The 15,496-nt window shown below is 40.2% G+C and overlaps 1 protein-coding gene across 4 annotated transcripts in view; it reads left to right on the top strand.

Annotated features, from left to right (window-relative positions):
• The window catches only part of tbc1d5 (TBC1 domain family, member 5), a 30,218-nt gene that overhangs the window by 10,900 nt on the left and 3,822 nt on the right, over positions 1-15,496 (top strand). For 2 of the 4 annotated variants that reach the window (XM_034705589.1, XM_034705591.1), the window contains exons 4-18: positions 1,055-1,112; positions 1,292-1,400; positions 1,613-1,702; positions 3,788-3,862; positions 5,369-5,436; positions 5,532-5,634; positions 6,095-6,183; positions 6,326-6,376; positions 6,631-6,700; positions 7,504-7,676; positions 7,770-7,912; positions 9,612-9,718; positions 11,766-11,851; positions 13,023-13,330; positions 13,505-13,567. In XM_034705589.1, the coding sequence (XP_034561480.1) occupies positions 1,055-1,112; positions 1,292-1,400; positions 1,613-1,702; positions 3,788-3,862; positions 5,369-5,436; positions 5,532-5,634; positions 6,095-6,183; positions 6,326-6,376; positions 6,631-6,700; positions 7,504-7,676; positions 7,770-7,912; positions 9,612-9,718; positions 11,766-11,851; positions 13,023-13,330; positions 13,505-13,567 (1,593 nt within the window). The remainder of the gene's footprint in view (positions 1-1,054; positions 1,113-1,291; positions 1,401-1,612; positions 1,703-3,787; positions 3,863-5,368; positions 5,437-5,531; positions 5,635-6,094; positions 6,184-6,325; positions 6,377-6,630; positions 6,701-7,503; positions 7,677-7,769; positions 7,913-9,611; positions 9,719-11,765; positions 11,852-13,022; positions 13,331-13,504; positions 13,568-15,496) is intronic. The other 2 variants (XM_034705592.1, XM_034705593.1) reach the window with 2 other exon arrangements.

The raw sequence follows: 15,496 nt of genomic DNA, 5'->3' as shown, positions 1-15,496 counted from the left end.
TGGTCAGTTTAAAGCTGAACCCCTGAACATAACATAATCACAATGTAGCCAGGTTAAAAGAGAGACATTTTTGTGACACTGAAACTTGGACTTTAGGCTCAATAGACCCCTCATCTTGCTTTAATATGATGATATACCCTCCTGATGTCGTGTATTTGACAACAAAGAGTGTTTGGGTTTGATACAACACTGATTTTGAACATGATTCCAGCATTAAGAGTTTTGACCAGGGTAGAGGAGAGAGGAGGAGACTTTGGAGGATAATTCAAAGAGACCTTTAAGAATAATTTGAAAAGCGGCCTTTTAGGGAACTCTCCAAATTTTGGACAAGTTCTAATGCTGCTCCAGTGCCTCAATAATTTGTACATGTCATCAAAGCAGCTTTATCAATAGCTCCCTTCATAGATTTATGTTGAGCCTTAAACCCCTACATTCAGAGGAGTGGTAGATGTTCAAAGAGTGTCCCTGCCTTGTAAAGAACATCACAACACCTTGAATACCTTGGAGTTGTAGATCGCAACAGATAATAAAAGATAAATCTGGATCTCGCTGTGAAGGGTGACTCATAGACATGTCTGGCAACGCCCCCAGGCTGAGGGTGTTTTTGTGTTTACGTGAGAGGGAGTGAGAGAAAATGTTGGAGGGCTGGCATGTTGTGGAACTGATGAATATTCATGCTGAGTGTCCCTGTGGAATGATCCACTCCTGTAACTAATGTTGATAGACAGCGCTCCGACTTGAGTGCATGTTCACCTGCAGGCCAAATTACACTTATTACCTCCAATAAAGACAAAGACGAGTATGACTACACTCCTCTGTGTCGTCACTTTCCTGCTCCTGGCCCTTTTTGCTCAACTGGGCAGCAAGAAAAAAAATCCCTAAAAATAAGCCATGGGTCATTTGGAAGCAGTGAAAAGGCCAGTGTCTTATCATGGTGTTTGTCAAAGGTTATGTTTTTATTTATGATGTTGTATACAAGGCTTTAAAATGATCAATGTCCATTTTCTGTCTGTTTACATCTCCCCCTGGTGGCTGTGTTTGTCTCTTTTAACAGGAGGATCTCTTGACAGCAGCACTTACTCACAGCCTCAGTCAACCTTCCTCTCATACAGGTGAGTGTTTCCAGAACTTCCATGCATGTGTGTGTGTGTGTTTGTGGGTGTGTGTACCCTAAACTCTTGGCCCAGCTCTCTGCTCCAGCCTACTGGTGCACCGCTGGATGACACATTAGATGGAGCACCGTGCCCAATTTGGGATGAGAAGCTCATAAATCTCCTCGTCCTCTGCACAGGAAAGAATGGGACGACTTGTTCCTCAACAGTAATTACCTGGCCCGGATCCGGCAGGCAGGCATCAACGGTCGGCTGAGGAGCAGCCGCTTTCGGAGCGTATGCTGGAAGGTAACTGCCAAATGGATCAAGCACTTCTATCGAATTTCATTAAAATTGCTTTGGCAATTTCCCTGCTGCAGAAAAGAGGCAGTTTTGGCAGCTCGTAGAGCTTCTTTGGTGGAGTTTGAGAGTGTGAATTTTCTGCAGATTTATGCCTACTTGGAGAGCGATTCCTCCTGAGGTGGCATTACGTTAACCTTGTTTTCCTGTCTTTCCTGAAGCTGTATCTGGAGGCTCTTCCAGAAGACAAGGGTCAGTGGATCAACAAGACCAAGGAGCTGCGAGGCCAGTATGAGAAGATCAAAGAAACGGTGAGAGCTCCCCTCTGTGGCCTTTTTCCTCAGCATGATGAGGAAATGCTTCTCAGTTGCACTGATTTTTTTTGTTGGTGTGTTTCAGGAGGTATTTGTGGAGCATAAATACACAATTCATTATCATGATTTATTTTTGTAGAGATGGTGGTCAGAATTCATTATTTACAGTTTACAGTTACATTTTTCAGTTTAATCTTGAATAATATTTACCCTGAGAGACTACCTGTTGTGACTTTATGTAAACAAAACTAACTTTAACTGAGTTAGCCACTGAGGGGTGAGTTAGGGAACAAGTTTGGACTTATATCCTGGGAGAACATTGTCTGCTGCACATGATCAGTTTGAACGTGGGGATCCAATTTATATATGTTTTACTCCCCATGATGTTCTATCAGTGAGTTCTGAATAAAACATTCAAAGTATAAACTCACATTAAATTCATAGCGGTGAGGTTTCAGACCCACATGACAAAAGTGTGACCTCGCAGCAATTACCTGGATTCTTGGTTTCATGTAAGGGACAATATATGGTGAGCAGGGGCTTATAGTGTATTTTGCTGTGTATTATTTTAGTGATGATTTTAAAAAAAATTATCAGACTAAAAATAAATAGTCCCTCAGATACCACACTTGGAAGCACTTCCATGTATATATATATGTATATATATATAAATTGTATTCTAGCTTTATTTATCTGTTTTATTTTTACTTATTTTTATTTTATTTTATTTTATTTTATTTTTACTTATTTTTACTTATTGAAACTTCTTTCTTGATTGTACTTATGTCTCGGTTGCTGTAACAACTGTATATCCCCCCTGGGGGATCAATAAAGTAATATCTTATCTTATGTCAATGCCATGTTCTGAGTAGCCTAATTGCATCGAAACATTAGCATTGCTCTGATTGCATTGCAAGTCGCCTGCCCTCTATCTCTTCACTCCACCAGCCCTTTAACACAGCCAAAGTCCACGCCTAGTTCAGATTTTTTGCTTCCTTTTTATTTGTCTTCTTCAGTTTTGTCGACGCCGCTTTCATTCAGCTCTTTGTGTCTTTTAATCTCCTTCACTCTCTCTTCTCTTCTTCTTTCCTTTGCTGTTGACTGGTCAGCAATTAACCTGAATCTAAAGTAAACTTAAAAGTATTATCAAAAGTATCCTCTATGTATTTTTTACCAATTTAGAATGCTAATGGAAGATTGCATTTTTGCCACAGTGTCAACAGGCAGAGGTGAAATGTGCAGGACTCCTTCTTTTTGAGGTTTGCTTTGACATGTTGCACAGATTGTCCCTGGTAAAACTTTGCTGTTGACAAATAACACACCATTGCTGTTGACCAATAAGGGTAATGTAATTAACACAGCTGGGTAATAAGTGTACTTTCTAACCAAGTCATACTTAAAACTGCCTTCATTATAAACTAAATCTATTTATATGCAATCCACAACATGTCTGGATCTCATAACAACCTCAAAAAGGCTTTTATCATAAGAAAGTAGATACATGTGAAAAAGGTGTTAAACAAAATTTCTTAAGAAATGACCTCTCCAAAACAAAGACATAACCTCTCACCCTGAGTTCACAGCCAAACAAAGCTAAACTAAGTCCAATTCGTCATAACATTAGCTAATTATTAGGAGATTATTTTTTATTAGCAGGATAATTAGCCCATTCATCAAAAATGTAAGCACACAAATGCAGATTTTATTAAGAAGTTTAGGCAAAGAGGATTTAAGCGAGTCACTGGATAAAGAGGAATTTAAATAAAGAATTATGGTTGTTATACCAAAAAAATAACTTGCTCTTGCTGTTTTCTGAAATTTAATTGTAGATTTTAAATACATTAATAGTCCTAGCTTTGCCAGTTGCACATAAGAAATGTCAATTTCCAACCCATTAGCCCTTTTTGTCACATCTGGCCATCCTCAAAGGGTTTTTGAATAAGTCTGTCGTAGTTGAGGAAACTCAAAGCCTATTGCTGTCATGCATTTCTAACAGAGCAGCCCTTCAGGAGTTTATTGTTCAGTTTTATATCAATGTCTGTTATTAACATGTGTTTGGTGTTTATTGTTATTTTTTCACAGCACATCACTAATCCTCGCAAGGCTGCAGGCCAGCAAGACCTGGGGGTCAACAACCCACTGTCCCAAGATGAAGGGGTGAGTGAGTGAGTGAGTGAGTGTGTGAGCATGTGTTTGTGCAGTGTCTTCGTTATCTGTGACAATGTTAAGTCAGTAGTAGCTATTTTGAATTTATTGGAAATAAATTGTATTGATTATGAATGAGTTATGTAATACTGTAGACTCTGATTGGTTCATTTCATGCCAGGCTAGTTAAAGCTGAGAGGTAACAGAATCTTTTGTTTTAGCGACCTAGATAAGTTGACATCATGTTCTGTTATGTCTCCAAAGCATGCCTTTCTGGTTGCACTGTTTAGAAAATAGAGATATCACAGCTTGGTACTCCTCCTGTTAATTAATTCTCAGGTAAGAAACATGTTGTAATCTGACAAATATATTAATCAGGTTGCACAATAAAAGGTTTCCAGTAATGTAGGATCATTAACCTGAGTTTTAAAGGAGTGGCTCTTTCAAGCAAATCAACAACTTCTTATAAAAAACATAATCTTAATCTTAAAAAAGTAATCTTTCAAGGAAACAAAGGATTGAAAATATTACCAGAACCACTCCTCCTGACTCTGTCTTTCATGTCCTCTTTCTAGCGTCTCTCTCCATACTTTTCTCTGTTTTGGTGTGTGGGTATGATGTGGGGTGAAAGCTAGCATTGAGGGGGGGTTTGTGCTGTGACACCAGATCTATCTGTTAAGCCTCCCCGAGGCGTCATGGGTCTAACTTAACGAAACACCAGGGAAGGAGGGTGCTCACTTGATAACCCTGTTGATATGCTGGCTGTAACTGCCCATCTATCCCCATTTATCTTCATGCTCAGGTGTCGAGGGACATCAGGGGGCATATGGTAGGTTATGTAACTTATCAGTAGAGCATAAATGTTGGAATCAGGGCGCAGTGGGATGGGTTTCTTCACTGAGTGCATATCCTTTTCATTAGAACACAAGTACATAGTGTTTATTTGAAATAGCTGGCAGCAGGAAAAAGGTTCTAAAATAAATACATAGAGAGAGGTGCAGATGGAGATTTACATGATGGAGACGGTTACTGTCTCTTTAAATTTCAAATTGAACGGGTTTCAGTCAAGCGAGGAAAAATGGGTGCAATGAGTCAAACCTCTGAGACCAGATTTTATACGTCTAAATACTCAGCTGTTTTTTATTATCTGCATGTATATGAAGCCAAACTGCTGTTCTACTTTCTATATATTATTTTCATTTTCCGGTTTCTCTCTAGATATATATACTTGTATATACTGGTTCATTTTCACCTTTCCTTTTTTATTCATAGATCTGAGAAAATACTGCATTGTTATAAGTGATGATTTTTTTTCATCTGCAATTGTAGGAGCAATTATTCTGAGACAATACAAACAAAAAATGAAGAGACAGTTCTTCAAACTCAAATGAAAATGGTTGGTCCATTTTCCTTTAGATAATGCTAACTTTTTGTTATTATTGTAGTGTCATTTTTCTGCCTCTAATCCCCCAGGGCTCTGAGTAATGTTTGTTCACTTTGTGTTTTGGTTTTGTCCAGAGCCTGTGGAACAAGTTCTTCCAAGATAAAGAGCTGAAGGGGATGATCAAACAGGATGTGTTGAGAACGTCAGTATCACTGTCTCTCTGTCTGTTTATTTGCTTATTGGTGTCAACAAGAAGTAAACCAATCCTTTTTATTCTCTCTCATTTTCTTGCATAAGGTTCCCTGAGATTCGTTATTTCCAGGACGAGGATGTGAGGACCAAGCTGACGGACATCCTCTTCTGCTATGCCAGAGAAAACGAACAGTTACTGTATAAACAGGTACAACTGACCCTCCGTCTGACCGATTCCCTGAGCTTAAAAGTAAACGTCAGACATCTTTTTCTTTCTTAAAGATCCTCTGAAAGAGACCTTTGATGTCTCAGCTTTGGTCTTCCTGCTGAGCCTTTGCCTTTTCAATAAGGGAGTCCCTCCATGTGTCCAGTGAGCTCAGACAAAAGAACAAGATGCCTTTGTAACCTAATCATTATCAGAATCTGTAACAGGTGCCAGGGAATAAATAGACGGCCAGTGCAGAGCCTCTTTTTGCAAACTGGAAGTGACACACGGCCAGGCAGTGGCTAACAATATCTAAATTAAAGCTGTCATCACAGATTAGAAACCTCGTGGATCACTATTAAAGAAGGGCTGACCACAAATTAACCATAATATCTCTCTCCCCTGCCCTCACATGTCTGACACTCCCCTCTACCTCCCTCCATCTTTTTGCCTCCGTCTGCAGGGGATGCACGAACTGCTGGCTCCCATAGTGTTCGTGCTGCACTGTGACCATCAAGCCTTCCAGCATGCCAGCGAGACGGCTAGCCCCAGGTCAGTTTGAAACAGCTGTGAGACCCTTTAGTAGCCCCTCTAGTCGCCATAAATAACTTTAAACATAGCTGTACTTCAGGAGCAAAAACATGTCCACATTTATTCAGGGAGAGATCAATTTCTTCTTTTTCTTTTTCCACAGTGAAGAGATGAAGTGTTTGTTGAACCCAGAGTTCCTCGAGCATGATGCTTAGTGAGTACACACCTGATGCAAAGCTAAAAACAAGTGTTCATACTTAAAATGTCATTACTTTTTCTTAACAACTGGGATTGCTGTCTGCTTATCTCATAATGTCCTCTTTTCTCTTTTTTCTTTGTTTGTTATCTCTCTCTCTCTCTCTCTCTCTCTCTCTATCTCTCTCTATCTCTCTCTCTATCTCTCTCTCTCTCTCTCTCTCTCCTCCTCATAAACACAAACACACTATTTACACACACCTCTGTCTGTAGTGCTCTGTTCTCGCAGCTGATGGAGACAGCAGAGCCGTGGTTCTCCAGCTACGAGAGGGAAGTGAGGAAGGTCAGTTTGATCTGATGAACTCTTGCTGACATTGTAAGAACAGTAATTGATTGCGCCTGGGGCGAACCCGTCAGCTGATCACGCTGTAAGGTCTGCTCAGAAGACATGACATTGTACTTGGTATGCTTATGTAAGGCTATTAAAATCTTTAAGTCATAATCCCAAAGATTATAGTTCTGCTATGTATGACGACACCAGGTTTACCAGGGTAACAGGTAGTGCAAAGAAAGGCTTCAATAATCACTGCCTACTTTATCGAAACACAATAGAGCTGCTGTGTACAATGCAGTCGATCAAAAACACGTCTAATTTTTGGTAAATAAGGTGGTCAGTAATTGCAAACCTTGTGTTTTCCCCTTCACAATAAGAGCGTATGTATGTTTTCCCGCTTGGATGCTGTTGTGTTTATATGAGCAGCATCTTGACACAGATCTATGTTTACACAATCATTGATTTCACGCGCATCCTCCTTACTATGCATTCATTCCGAGTTGGGAAGCCATCCTTCCAGTTTCTTCTTCTTCTGGGGGGTCAGGTTGCAGTGGCAGCAGGCTAAGCAAGTCGACCCAGACACCCCCCCTCCCCCTAGCAATGCTTTCCAGCTTCCCCTGTGGGATTCAGAGGTGTTCCCAGGCCAGATGGGATATATAATCCCTCTGGAGAGATCTGGGTCCACTGTCTCTAGAAAGCCTCTAGAGAGAAGCGTCCTGGGTGTATTCTAATCAGACGCCCAGACCACCTCAACTGGCTCCTTTAGGTTCTACACAATGAAATACTAAAAATGTAATCATCTACTTCTCAAGGGTAAGGAAGAGATGCTGACCAGCATCCCGTTTGCCCGGCCCCAGGACTCCGGACCTTCTGTTGCCATAGTGACCAAAGTCAACCGCATCCAGGACCAGCTGGTGAAGAAGCACGACGTTGAGCTGCACATGCACGTCAACAGACTGGAGATCGCCCCGCAAATCTACGGCATGTGAGTATCCGTCCGTTCAGTTTGTCATACACTTTTTGTTTACTCTAAGCTGAACACAAATAAAGTTACCAAGTGTCTCCGTCTGTGCTGTAGCCGGTGGGTGCGCCTGCTGTTCGGTCGCGAGTTTCCGCTCCAGGACCTGCTGGTGGTGTGGGACGCGCTGTTTGCTGACAGCATCACTCTGGACCTGGTGGACTACATCTTTGTGGCCATGCTGCTCTACATCCGAGACGCCCGTACGCTCCATTTATTACTGAAATAATCCAATATGTTGTCTTTGTAGCATATAATTTCATAAGGAACACTTAACTGGAAGAATGTGATTTACTCCACCTCATTTAATCAGATGAAGTCATACTGCTTTAAATAGAATCCAGTAGATCTCTGCTGCAGGATGGAGGTTCAAGCTCTACTATCTCATCATCCATAGTCTCTGCTTAAGTGTCTTTTAGTTAGATATGGTATCCTCGCTGATAAAGAACTGATGTAAGGGAACCAAATGCACATAGATAAGGGGTTTTCAGAAATTTTATAGACTTCTTTTAGAAAAGGAAACTTAAGAGTAATCCTTATAAGCTGCAAATACCAAACATAAAACCCAGTGGCAATACTGGTCTGTAGCACTGTAGTGCTGCTAAAGCCAAAAATCCTCCAAACAAAGAGGAAACTGTTCATCATAGAAGCTTTTTTCTGAAGGTACATAGCAAGAGGAGATGTAAGAATAGATGGGAACACTTAGAGAAAATCATTTCTGACGGTCTTGATTGTAGAATAAAAAAATCTGGAGCAGTTGATGGAGGGAGCAGCCGCTCCGTGCTTGTTACACAGAATGAGACTGTTGAGTTTTTTCTATTGGATATTCTAATCTTTTCTACAAATAATAGGGCATATGCACAAAAAAAGAAATGGTTAAGCCGCATGGCCTATGTAAGTCTGCTCAGTCCTTAAACAAATCTTAATTCTCCATTATGATTGCTAGGGGAATCATTTGGTCAAAATTCACCCCTTCACTAAGTGCTCAATATTCATTCCAGCACCTGCTTTTACCTATACTGTAGACATGTTTGGTGTCTTATATATGCCCGTTGCACAACTAATTAAGGATACAGCTACTTACATAAGAGCTAGCAGAGCCTACAATTGTACTATTGCTTCTGACAATGCTTAATTAAGACAATATGTGGAAACAGTTTTAGTTACTTGCCAACATTTTTAGTGTTGAAATATTTTAAAGCTCCTCTGAGGAACTCTCAGTTGTGCTGACTTTGGCGCCCCCTGTGGTCAAAGCGGTATAACTGATCTCTTTGTGAATGTTGTCCTGTGTATGTTTGAGTAGTGTTTTCAGATGAAAATACCCGAACTTATCACCCTCAGTGAATCTTTGCAGTGAGGAATGTAAACAAAAGCTTTTATGGCAGCATGCTGTAATTCATCTCTTCTGACACCTACCGTAAAGTCGCTACACAGGATTGAGTTATTTTGTCAACAATGGTCTTGTTTGCCTTTGAAGCCCATATCGAGGCATCAATATTGATTTCAGTCTGTTTCATAACTGGATAAAAAGTCCTCACAGGAGCTTTAAATACAGATAGACTCAGCAGGGGTACCAGGTGTGTTAATCAGGTCAAGGCATAATAAAATAATCCAAAGTATCAGATTTTTATTCAGAAATTCCTAACAGCATATTTTAATCTGTCGCAGGTTGGGTGTGTAAATGTCCATAGCAGCCTAGCTAGTTTAATGGAGAACTTTCTCTGCAATATCTCTGACACTGTTTTTAAGATTTAAAACAAAATCTTGCTGTCCAAATCTTAAATTTCTCACATATCCAAAAATTGCAGATTTAATATAGTATTCATGAATAGATTGTTGTGGAAGATTTCATATTAAAGAGCAGAATAACTAATGCTACATTTGTATTTGTGTCTGTTTCAGTGATTGCCAGTAACTTCCAGACTTGCCTGGGCCTGCTCATGCACTACCCCCCATTAGGAGACATCAACTCTCTACTGCAGAAGGCTCTTTTCCTCCGAGACCCCAAAGTAAGCTGACAACCACACCTGCATTATTAGTAAGGAGTCACACCATCTAACATGTGGATTGTGTTTCCACGAACAACAGCTCAGTAGTTTTGTGGGGATGTTTGTATTACTCTTCAGACTCCCTGAAAGCCTCAGTGTGGTATTTAACACTTTAATGGTCACAAGCTGAAATGAAGATAAAGGAAAAATACTGCACACAAAGTGGATTTCTCCCAGAGCGTGAATATTCTGGCTGACGGTGCCTCTGTTATTTAGTACAAAGCGCTGAGACCAGAATGATTTCACTCATTTTCTGCTGAGTCAGGAGAGGATTTGCAGAAGTAAAACCTAAACAGAAAAAACAGGTCGGAAATTTTCAACAACAACAAAAAAAACAGTCACACAGAGTAAACCCAAAAGCTTGTTTCAGGGTATAAAAAGAAAAGGTGTAAAAAGAAAAGTTAAAACTGGCAGCGGCTGTTTCTGTTCCTCATGCCTCAGTGGCTACACATTAGTGGTTTAAATGCACTTACTGTAAACACATGAGGCCCAGGTGCAGTCAGTGAAGCAGTTAATTCGGTTAATAATAAACAGGAAGTTGCACAGATATAAACAGGTTGAATATTTAAATATAAAAATAAGGTCTGTGTCACTCTGAATAAAGCTCTGAAACCGTGTGCAAACCAGAAAAATTGAGATAATATAGATCAAGCCTTTGACTGTTAAGTATCACTAACACTGTAAGACTTTTTTAACCCATAATTCCTCACAAATAGGAAGCACACTGACCAAAAACAAGAAGTAACACGTTTGCTAGATGACGGGAAACATTACTGCACAGCTGACTGGGGACTGATAGCTACCTGAAAAAGCAGGAAGTTAATTAAGATACAGTTCCTCTCCAGTCCTCTTTCAATATGAACCTGTTTACACTCGAGATGAAGAGCATGCACATCAACAGAGGAGCTTTAGCTGGGTATTATATGGACAAAAGTGAGAACTGATTCCTCTTTATGACCTACTAAAGCAAAGATAACAAGATCATTTATGGCAAAACACTACTTTCATTTTCTCCAGAAGTGTGTCTGATGTGTGAATGAATGATGGGTATTCTTGTATCTGATATTAACAGCTTCAATCAGTTGCCACAGATTGCAGAAGGCCATGGCTCTCTTAAAAAAACTCAAGATAGTTGCTTGAAAAATTGGAAAAAAAGGGCCAAGCACTATCTTCCAAACTATTCTGTTGCTTTCTGTTGTATTCCAGTGCTCTGTACTTTTCAACATGATGAATTTTTTTACATCTTTTGCTCTTTCTTTGGATGCGTGCAAGTCTTATCAGTAGATTGCAGTCTTGAAAAAACTGTTGCAGAAGCCTGGTTACTTTGGTAGCTGCTTCTTTTAAATGATGTAACTCCATTTCAGCTTTTTTCTAGTCACATGCTTCTTTCATTGTTGTTCCCTCCCTCCCTTCACACATATACCACTCACATTCTCTCCTTATACTCTAATATGAAACTAGTCACAATGTGCTGTATCTTAAATCCATCAGTACCCATGCTGTAACCTCAGCTAACACCTCTCTGTCTCTATATAAAATAATCCTCTTTTCCTCCACTAAATGCACTGACCCGCACACTCAAACACAACAACTTCAAACACTCCCGTCTGCTGCTCTCCTGAGAGGAGAATCCAGGAAGGTGCTGATCAGTCGTGACAGCATTTCCCTCAGGTGAACGACTATGTCACACCACGTCCACATCACAGTCACACCTGAGGGGGGGGCATCATCGTTAATAACAGTAGGGGGGTGACGGGGGGGGGGGGGCAGAAAAGAGGCTCGTTGCTCATATGAACTGACTCAGAAGCATCAAAACACACGGGTTTGCTTGTTTGCGAAGTCAGGCGTGCACACAGAGCAGCAGAAAAGCACATATTGTGAGTTGACGGGTCTTTTGTTTGACACACACACACAAACACACACACCATGAAACTCTTCTACTCTTCTTGCTCTGACTTGTAAATTTGCTCAAACAAATTTGTCTATTTCGTCCCTCCTTGTCTTTCAGAATAATCCACGACCTGTTAACTACCAGTTTCAACAAAACCTGGATTACTACAAAACAAGGGGAGCTGATCTGATGAACAAAACACGGTAAAAACACACAACTGTGATCAATTATTGACTCTTTATTAACTCTTATCAAAGATTTTAAAAAGAGTTCAGATCTGGATGTGAAACACTTTGGAGACTGTTAAAGTGGCTACTTGTTGTTTCCTTGAGTTCACAGCAGTCATTTTAACCTTTATCATTTAACATTTAAAAGACACAATAAGTGAAAACACTCAATACTCATCCAAATATTCCAAACACTTGTTTGTTTTCCAAACCTGCTCCTATGATAGCTCAGACTCGCATCCATTACCTGTTCCAATGAACTGCTTAAGTCTTGTTTGTTTGAAGAAGTTCCTGTTGTAGTTTTCTGTCTTCTGTCTTCCAGTCATGTCATATATATATTTATATTCTAAATGTAAAGTTATCCTCAAAGAAATAAGTAACAACAGTAAGAACTTCTTCAGGGGCATGTTTACTGTCGTGTCACAACACCTCGTCGTTAAACAAAACTCTGTAAACATTTGGGAACAGAGGAGAGCAAACTTTAGAAAATGAAATGTAAATGGGTGTCAAGTCAGGACTGCAGGTCGGCCGGTCTAGCAACCGGACACTTCTACTAAGTATGCAAGGTCTTGCTCCAAAACCTGTGCATATAGTTCAGCATTAATGGTGCCTTCTCAGACATGTAAGCTACCCATGCCATTGGCACTTAGTCATCCCCATACCATCATTGATGCTGGCTTTTGGTGTGCTGATAACAAGCAGGGGGATCCCTCTCAGCATAGGACGGGGCATCCAAGATCTTTCTTGAAAGGATATCAAATTTTGATTCATCAGACCACAGGACAGTTTCCCACTTCAGTGCACCTCAGTGCATCTTAAATTGGCTCAGCCCAGACAAGCTGCCAGCGTTTATGAATCATGTTTATCTATGGTTTCCTTTTTGCAAGGTATAGTTGTAACCTGCATTTGTGGATGCAGTGACGAACTGTGTTATCAGGTTATCACAGTGAAGTCCTTAACATGTTGATTTTCTAACATCCATATTCTGGTGTTTTGTACAGCAAGTCAATCACACAAACGAACTGTTTTGGAAACATGTCATAATGCAAGAAGTGATTAGTTTCACATGGCTATTGTTCTTTCAAATAACAAACATAGATCTGTTGTTTCTTCTTTTTCACCCAAATGTACTTTATTATCTCTCTAGCACCGGCTCCAGTGCAAAGACGGCCCCCCTCAACATCAACAAAGTCTCCAGCAGCCTGCTCAGCTTCGGCAGGAAGCTCATCGCTCCGGCCATATCCAGCAGTGGTGTCTCACCAATTAACAGCGAGGTACACTCCACCTCCTCCTCCGCTTCATCGACTTCCCCCTTGGCGGTGCCGGCGCCCACCCTGCCTCACCCGCTCGCTGAGCCCCCATCAGGCCACGCCCCTCCACAGCCCCAGGGTCACGCCCAGAATCAGCACTACCGCCTGCTCAAGTCCGAGAGCATGCCGGTCCACCTCAGCAAAGGTGAGCAAAACAACATTCCAGCTGACTAATGATGGTCTGATTTGTGTGTTTTTGTTGGCTGTTGTGTCACCAGTGGATTAGCTGCACGCAGAGATTAACACCACAACAGATTATCAGAATATTTGCAGAGTTTGCGGACGCAGAAGCTTCAGGTTTGACTCTCATGTGTGTTAGATGTAGTTTCAGGTGGAGTGTCTCAGGGCTCTAATCCAGCGCAGACTCACACTGACACACAAGGTAACTGCTACCATGGCTACCGCTTGCGTGACCCCCACTCCTCCTCCCCACCCCCATCTGTCTGAGCTCGCCCTATCATAGCCTATCCTGTAGCAGCATTCGTCAATCACTCTTCCTGCTTTCTTATTTACATACAAACTACAATGAATATTAGAGTCAAGAGCATGTGTTTACACATTCTGACCAGCAGAGGGAGACAACAGCTTGACACATCAGATTAAACTGATGGCTGGAACAACATGGATGTGTTGCCGGATCTGCTATCAGTGCTGCTTTGGGCATGTGCTTCAGAGTGTGTCATGTGATGTCATGTGTGTGTGTTTGCTTTGTGTCTAGTGTCCTTGTTTTTGTTGTGTGTTGTCTTTGCTTGTTTTCTTTTCTCTCACAAAGATTTTTTTTTTTTAAATGGAGCCTGCAATAACTGGAATTACTGCAGGCTCACTTGATAAATGAGTTAATGTAAAAATATGAAGATACATTTGTTACATTGACTGCTGTACACCATGGAGCATCAGGAAATCTGATTGGTCTGACGCCCTGATCTCACAGCTGATCACTCAGATCTCCTGCTGTGGCTCTGGTTTGAACCTCATGTGATTATTATGTAACAGGCTGCTAACACATCTTTAAAGTAAGGTCTGATTTTCATGTAAAGGTCAAAGTAAAAGAAGAGGTTTTAAATGTAAAAGCAGATGACTATGATGGTGAATAAGTCTAAAAAGTTGTTAGTTTAAAAAGTTGAATACCTTTCATTTAGAGTTCATAATTTAAAGAAAGAATAGGACAAAGTTATTAAGAGGCAAAGTTAATTAACTTTTTTAAATTACAGCTTATTAATGCATCATTTAAATGCAAATGTAATCATAACACCTCATTACTTCTTATTTCTTTCCTTTTCCTTTTTCTTTCTTTAACAGAAGTATTAAATGACAAAAATAACTAAAACAAAGATCCACTGTATGACTCCTTTTTGTTTAAGCTCTCAGCTGCCTTTAATGGTCTCTAATAGAGAGGACCGCAACAGGATACAGGTCAAAAACCACAATCGGAATCAGGTATATTTTCTAGGACAGAGGATTAGGGCTGCATCAAGGGGAGGCAAATAAGATTTCAAGAATCAAGGTATGATGTTACGAGAACAAAGCAGTACATTTACAAGGATTCATTTGCAATTTACAAAATGAAGTCATGCATTTATGAGAATAAAGTTGCAAATATATGTTAACAAAGTTGTACATTTATAAGAAAACAGTCTTCGTCTTAATTTGAAGGAGAAGATTTATAAATCATCTAGCTGCCATCACTAAAATGAGAAATTTGTTCATCTTGTGAAGTTATACTTTTTTCAAGTTTAGGTTTTATAAATAGATGAATACTCAGGCTTGTAGCACATCAGAACCACGATGTTATGAGAATCAGGATTCTGGATCGAGTGTGCAGAACAATGAGTCTATTCTGAAGAAGAGCAGGCTAATAAGCAGCTTGTGTGTGTTTCTGCAACTGCTATCTGTCCTCAGCTGTTGGGTTTATCCTCACAAGATGATCCACGTTCTTCGTATAAGTCAAGGCAGATTGCTGCTCTTCTAAATTCCTCTGTACATTATTTAACATAGATTATCCACAGACTGTAACGGCTACTTCATTATCATGAAATTGCAATTATATTCCTGTAGCACTGCACTGCAACTTTTTTCTCGTAGGTTTATGCTTTAAATCTTGTTAGTTTACAAGTTTATTCTCTGAAATTTATGAGTTTTTTCTCAGAAATGTAAAGGTTAAAACTGGTAGATTTATGAGTTTAATCTTGTAAGCTGGTGCTTTTTTCTTGTAAATTCATGACTGTTTCTGGTAAAACTTTGTTCTCTTTTTCATCCTCAGTGTGGCCCTAATCCCTAAAAAAAGTAGGAGCCAAAGTAAACAACAGGACTT

This window comes from Notolabrus celidotus, chromosome 16 (genome assembly GCF_009762535.1).
Source record: "Notolabrus celidotus isolate fNotCel1 chromosome 16, fNotCel1.pri, whole genome shotgun sequence".
Classification (NCBI taxonomy): Eukaryota; Metazoa; Chordata; class Actinopteri; order Labriformes; family Labridae; genus Notolabrus; species Notolabrus celidotus.
Note: the sequence above shows the minus strand (reverse complement) of the source record. Positions and strands in the feature narration are given on the sequence as shown.